The sequence below is a fragment of the Sinocyclocheilus rhinocerous genome, unplaced genomic scaffold (assembly GCF_001515625.1).
Source record: "Sinocyclocheilus rhinocerous isolate Xijiao unplaced genomic scaffold, SAMN03320098_v1.1 scaffold1784, whole genome shotgun sequence".
In the NCBI taxonomy this organism is placed as follows: Eukaryota; Metazoa; Chordata; class Actinopteri; order Cypriniformes; family Cyprinidae; genus Sinocyclocheilus; species Sinocyclocheilus rhinocerous.
This window is the reverse complement of record NW_015624569.1, coordinates 41725-48590: the sequence shown is the minus strand read 5'-3', so window position 1 is coordinate 48590 and position 6866 is coordinate 41725. Positions and strand designations below refer to the sequence as shown.

The 6866-nt window shown below is 39.3% G+C and overlaps 1 protein-coding gene across 1 annotated transcript in view; it reads left to right on the top strand.

The window, feature by feature from the left end:
* The window catches only part of nup50 (nucleoporin 50), a 19599-nt gene that overhangs the window by 6243 nt on the left and 6490 nt on the right, over positions 1 to 6866 (top strand). The window contains exon 5 of the mRNA XM_016557720.1: positions 2302 to 2913. Within this exon, the coding sequence (XP_016413206.1) occupies positions 2302 to 2913 (612 nt within the window). The remainder of the gene's footprint in view (positions 1 to 2301; positions 2914 to 6866) is intronic.

Here is a 6866-nt window from a genome sequence, read left to right as displayed (position 1 = left end):
GACTAGAACACGTGGATATGTTGTCATTCTTACACTATAATACTGAACTTTGATTTCAGTGATTTGGACTATGAGATGGACACTTGCTTCTTGCACTTTACTTTTTTACTTTTAGATTTCATTTAGTTTAATGAAATATAGTTTAATAAAATATTCTTAAGTAAAATTGTTGAATTTTTTTTGCGGGAAATTAATCGCTTAGATTAATCGATAAATTAGTCGATAGATTAATCTAAATAAAAATAGTCGTTAGTGGCAGCCCTAATATACAGTACCAGTCAAAAGTTTGGACACACGAATGGGAAATGTGTCCAAACTTTTGACTATACTGTACTATAATATAGCCTACAAATAAAGAATATCGGCCGATATATCGATATCTGGCTTTTTTTACTCCTTAATATTGGTATCAGCATCGGCCCCCAAAAAACCCATATCGGTCGGGCTCTAATTTAACTAAAAAATGAAGTTTTGATATATTTATGGTAGGAAATTTACAAAATATCTTCATGGAACATGATCTTTACTTAATATCCTAATGATTTTTGGCATAAAAGAATGTATACAATACAATGTATTATTGGCTATTGCTACAAATATCTCCGTGCAACTTAAGACTGGTTTTGTGCTCTAGGGTCACATATCAACTTATTTACTGAACTGCTGTATAAAAACACATTTAAACTCGTGATATTCGGGACAAAATCAGCACTCATGTGATAGGCTACTGCTCTCCCTGCTCGTGTGATATCGTATGATATAAATATGAGACAAAAACTCATACAGGGGCATTTTTGCCCCAATATCTTGAATTTAAGGCATAACTGCATATATTAATTTGTTGTTGCCCTGCATTGTATTTGTCAACAGTCAACTGTATGAAATGTAAGATAATGTAAAGGTCTGGGGCCAGTGCGTTGGCTGCGTTAAAATATTTTAATCTAGTTTTTTTTACTAAAATACAAAAATATATATATATATATTTTTTTTCATAACTAATTGTGTGTGTGTGTATACAGTTTAGGTATTTATTTACTTTTCTGTTCTTTTATTTATTTTATTTATATCTTGTCCAGTGTTGTTTGAGACCTCTGCCATTTTCACCACTAAAGCGCTATTACTTTGTTGTTGATTATTTTTTGACCAATTATTATATTTCATTTTTGCAGATCTAGATGACATAATTCTGTGTATATTAATGCTTATTAGAGTGTCGTGTTTTTAGCTTAGCAGTATTCTAAAAGTCAAGTTTGATGCTGTTGTAATGTAGGTCTCACATGCTGCCCATGTGGATAGCAATACAACTCACTACAGTTAATGATCTACACTGTTTGCTGCAGAATAAGAAAAAAAAACTGCTTAATTCCATTGATTACAACAACAGAAAACAGACAAATTCACCCAGCAGGTGTGGAAAAATGTTAATTTTAGATCAGGCAAAACCATAGGCAGATGTGAATTGATTATTAATTCATTGATTTTTCATTTTATTTTAGAGCATGGTCTAGTGCATATGTTGTGCTACTGTCTGCCTCAAATCTGAGGGTGAATTGATAGATTACTCTGACAATACTGGTCTACATTCACAAATCAGCTTTTAAATGTGGCTCTTTCCACCTTCATAAATAATCCAGTTGTTTGTGGCTCACTCTGGATCTGGTCTCAATTCATAGTCTATTTTGAGCAGCAGTGTTCTCAGCTGCTTCTGTATTTGTGCATTATTCCAGCTCTTCATTTGGCAATCACAGAGCCTGTTTACCCTATAAACCACAAACTGGTATTTTTAGTGTTGTGGCACCAACCCAGTCTGACATGATGCCCAGCACTGAGCACACTGAGAATTGGCTATCATTCAGTTCATGAGTTCAACAGTCACACAACCAAGGAAATTCATTAGTATGACACAAGTTTTGACATTACATAATTATGTAATAAATTGGTGTGTCCATCTAGCTTTTTTTTAATGCAATACACCGTTTTTGGTTACACTACTTGTAGTGTTCAATCTACAAATGTCTTCTAGTCATTGCATGCTACACTTGGATGTGTGAGATGTGAATATATTTAAGAAAACCAGAAATTTGTATGTAGCCACCACCTTTCAGTATTCTTATAATATGCCAAATATCTATTCATGACTTGGCATTAAATCAGGTCATATGACTTGAGTTGGCTGCACTGAGCGTAACACACTGCAGTCAGAGAGGAAGGATGAGCAGCGGTCATCATACTGTTAGTAGAGCAGCATTTGTAATATTACAGCTCTGTAGAGTCACCTGACGTCTCTCCTTTCATCCTCAGGCCCCTTAACGTTCAACAGCTCCGCCCCCTCCAAACCCACAGATGGTGATGTCACCTCTAATGGCTCCGCCCCCAGCAGTAAAGAATACAACCGGCAACTCACCGCACTAAACTGCTCTGTGCGCGACTGGATCACCAAGCATGTCAATGACAACCCCCTGTGCGACCTCAACCCCATCTTCCGTGACTATGAGCGACACTTGGCCAGCATCGAGAAAAAATATGGCAGCGGCACGTCAGAAAGCAGGGCGGAAAGCACGTCGTTTGGAGGGGAGCAGAAGCAGCTTCTGACGAGCGGAACAACTGCTTCTGTTTCCGGCACGAATGCTGCTGTGACCTCGTCTGTCAGCGGTGCAGCGCCACAGCTCTTTTCATCTAAAGACAAGGATGCTGCTGCAGCAGACAAACCAGCAGCCGCGGCTCCTCCAGGCGTCTCCTTTAATTTTGGCCAGAAGGTGGACAGCTCTGTGCTTGGCGCACTTGTGTCCAGCGGAGCACCGTCGTTCTCGTTTTCCTCCTCTTCAGGCGTGTCTGTGTTCGGAACAGCGGTCAGTAGTGTCAGTCCTGCGGTGTCATCCTCTCTGAATGCAGCCAGCAACAGCCAGACTGCAGGTACGTGAGCAGCACATTCACTAATGGCGCTTTTCCACTGCATGGTATGGCACGGTACGGCTCAGTACGGTTCACTTTTGGGGGGTTTTCCACTGGGTACAGTACCTGGTACCTGGTACTTTTTTTAGTACCACCTCGGTTGAGGTTCCAAGTGAACCGTACCGTTACCAAAACGTGACGTGTAAACTCTGCTGATCACGGATTGGCCGGGGAGAATCGTCACTACCTGCGTCACTGAGCTTGCAACATGAGACACAACAGAACCGCTAGATTTAAATCAGCACAGCCAGCGAAGGATCAAGCGCAACTGTTTTGAACGAGCGCACCTTTTTTTAACAACCAACAAGTGGCTGTTTCATGGTCTGTTGAGGAAGTACAGACGCTCATCTCGTTGATAGCAGAGGAGCGGATCCAGCGAGAGCTTGATGGAGCGACGCGGAATAAAAAAAGTTTTTCAGGAGTCGCAGCAGTATAGGCGGCGCAACTAATGACATGTGAATAATCCCGCCCACTCTAAAGCAATTAAACTGCAGTGGAAACGCAAACCGAGTCGAGCCGTGCCGTACTGAGCCATGCCAAGCCGAGTCGTACCACGCAGTGGAAAAGCGCCATAATACAGCAAACACACTCATTCACATTCACAAGTCAGCTTCTCACTGTAAAGTTGTAAGTGCTGTCTTTTAGTTTGTATTTCAAGTAGTGCTGTCAAACGATTAATCGTGATTAATCATGATTAATCACATCCAAAATATTATGTATACGTGACCCTGGACCACAAAACCAGTCATAAGTGTCAATTTTTCAAAATTGAGATTTGTACATCATCTGAAAGCTGAATAAATAAGCTTTCCATTGATGTATGATAGGACAATATTTGGCAGAGATACAACTATTTGAAAAACTGGAATCTGAGGTTAAAGCTGTAGCGATTTCTCTGAGACGTTACATGTCACAGTTTTAAGTCTGGATGTCCTGTACAGAGCACATTCAGGGCTTTTCAGAGATACCAAATTATTGGATGTTTCACCATGACCACTCCCTCTCCTTGGTCTCTAAATGGCTGACATTAATTTAGTAATCAAGTGTAACACCCTTATGGAAATATGATAATGTAATGAATTTTAACTCATTTGTAATTGTAGGGAATTAATTATTATTAATTTATTCAGGTTTTGAAAGGCCTCGGATCTGAAAAAGTCGAGGTCCACCTGATTAAAGCGATCCCCCAATCGGACGCCGCTGCAGGGCCCAGCCACGCCCCGTGCCGCTCCCCCTTCCCATGCACAAGTCACATGCTCCGTGGGGCGCACCCCCGGAAGCTCCAAACAACTTCTGACAAAGCACCATCACCAGAGAACGACACAAAATACAAAAGCTTCACCAACACCAATGCTCGGCGAACAAGACAAGCCCTCACCCGACATCAAACTTCACATACCCCACACGCACATCAAATGCCCCGTCCGCCAAAACGCGTCACAAGGCATACCAAAACATCATGGTCTCAACAACACAACACACACACATACATACACGGCACAACACATGCAGTGGATACACCCCCACCACCCCTCAAACGATCCATCTTTCAAAATCGCCATGCAAGGTTCTGCCTCTTCTGCTGCAACACAAGGACGCGGGTCCGCTGGGGCCCCAGGAAGCAGATGCGACGGGAGCCATGCGTCAGTCATGTCGGACTTCGGTGGTCACAAGACATGTGACAGTCATGCATAGATATCCCGTGCTTGCCGGCCCGAGGGCGTGATTAACATAGCCGCTTCCTGTGCATACATATAATAGTTCCTTTCATTGGATCACGAGGCATCACGCGGCATTTTCAGTCCTCACACAAAAGACCTCCGTGGCATCTCTCGACCAAATCAATCCGGACCTCATGATGGCTGATAGTGGCATATCAGGGTCTGTTCATGATAGAACTCCCTACAATAATGTTTTGTAATTATTTAAATCTGACTAATTTTCAAATTGTTTGTCATAAATCAACATCTCAGGAATATGTTATGGGGTTTCAAATCAAAATATGACCTTCTGTTATGAAACAGGACATCAATTTCATACATGTCCACTAGGGTTGTGTCGGTGAGGAAATTTTCCCACCGGTTAATCGGCGTGTGACACCGGTAATAATCACCGCGGGGGCGGGGCATTCCCTCTTTTCCTCGCTTTCCTTCGCTTTTAAATAGCTTAATTATATATCAATATTCCTATTAAATATTATTATGAAAATCTTGCTCATTATTTCACTTCGTTGTTCATTCTATGTTGCCCCACGAATACATTAATATGCAAATTAGATGCCGTTTATAGATGCATTGTATATAATGGAAAAACACGTTTATGGCCATTTTGCATAAAGAATTTAAATATATATATATATATCTTTCATAACATAGTTGAGAATCATCTTTATATAAAGTTTGGTATAAAAAATTAAAATTGATTTGTGATTAAAACAAAAATCCCACTGTTTTTGCCTTTTCATGTCTATTCATGTCTTTTTATTAAAAAAAAAACAGTCTTTTTAAAGTTCCGATGTCCTCTACAGAGGACATGGCATGAATAAAATATAATTTTTCAAAAATTTTATTTTTCTAATTTTTTCTTATGTTCTAAACAATGTAATGACATGACAAAATACTAAATTCCCAAAACTGTTTTTTCCTGGTAGTCAGGAGGATATATTTTGAAGTATTTACATGTATATATTTATATTCATATAATTTATATTATATATAAATATTTTTAATATATAAACATAACATATTTTTCTTAAATATTTACATGCATGTGTGTGTATTTATATATACATAATAAATATAAACAGTACAATTACATACCTTATGTAAACAAACTTTTATTTTGGATGCGATTAATCGCGATTAATTGTTTGACAGCACTAATTTCAAGGCAGCTTTCTGTTTCATTTCAGTCTATCTAATGTAATGTACTAGGGGTGTTCCGGTTCTCGGTAAGAAATCGATCCTTACGGTTCTCCACACACGGTTCGGCACACACTGGGAACGCGGTTCAATTTAAATCTGACAACGCATCTGTAATATGGTTTGTTATAAATAAATAAATAAAACAACACGTAAAACAACAAATAGGGTTCGGCTAATGTATCTTTCTGTTGATGGATGCGCATTCTGAAAAAAAGTGGACAAACCATTCACTCTTGTTCAATGCGAATGCTGTATGCTGGAATATGAGCAGTCATTTATTCTGTCATCGTGCTGATAGCGAGCGTGCACAGGTGAAACCTGTGCCCAGTTGCATAAAGCACCTCAAGTTTTTCCCTTAAGTATGAGACTTAAAGCGTGATTTCCCCTTACCTAAGGGAATGACTTAAGGGTGTTGCATATAAGCCCTTAAACACTTCCCTTAGCAAAGGGAAATTTTAAGTGTTTAAATGCGTTAAGTGTTTCACGACAGCGACCCAGGATTTGCCATTAAAAAAATCGACTGTTGCCATGGTCACGTTATTTGTTAATGCAGATAGCGGTGTAAGTTTTCACAGAAAACAATATAACATGGATAAGGAAAACAAAAACAGAAAACCAAATATGAAAGAGAAGGACCAGACGAGACGGAAACTCAAATTTATAATTCACTCAAAACTGAACATTCTGAAAAATCATTTACTCACCCTCGTGTCAGTTCAAACCCATAAGACTTTTATTCATCTTTGGACAACAAATAAAGATCTCTCATCATTTCTGTCCATGTAGAGGTTTTCAGGTACTAGTGTGAATAAATATATATTTAAATGCAAAGAGACAAGATAGTCTATGCATGACGTTTTATTCGTATCCAAAACGATGTGAACATTAAATAATAATAATAATTCATTACATTTATGTAGCGCTTTTCTAGGCACTCATTGTCAGGGGGTATCTCCTCATCCACCACCAGTGTGCAGCATCCACCTGGAT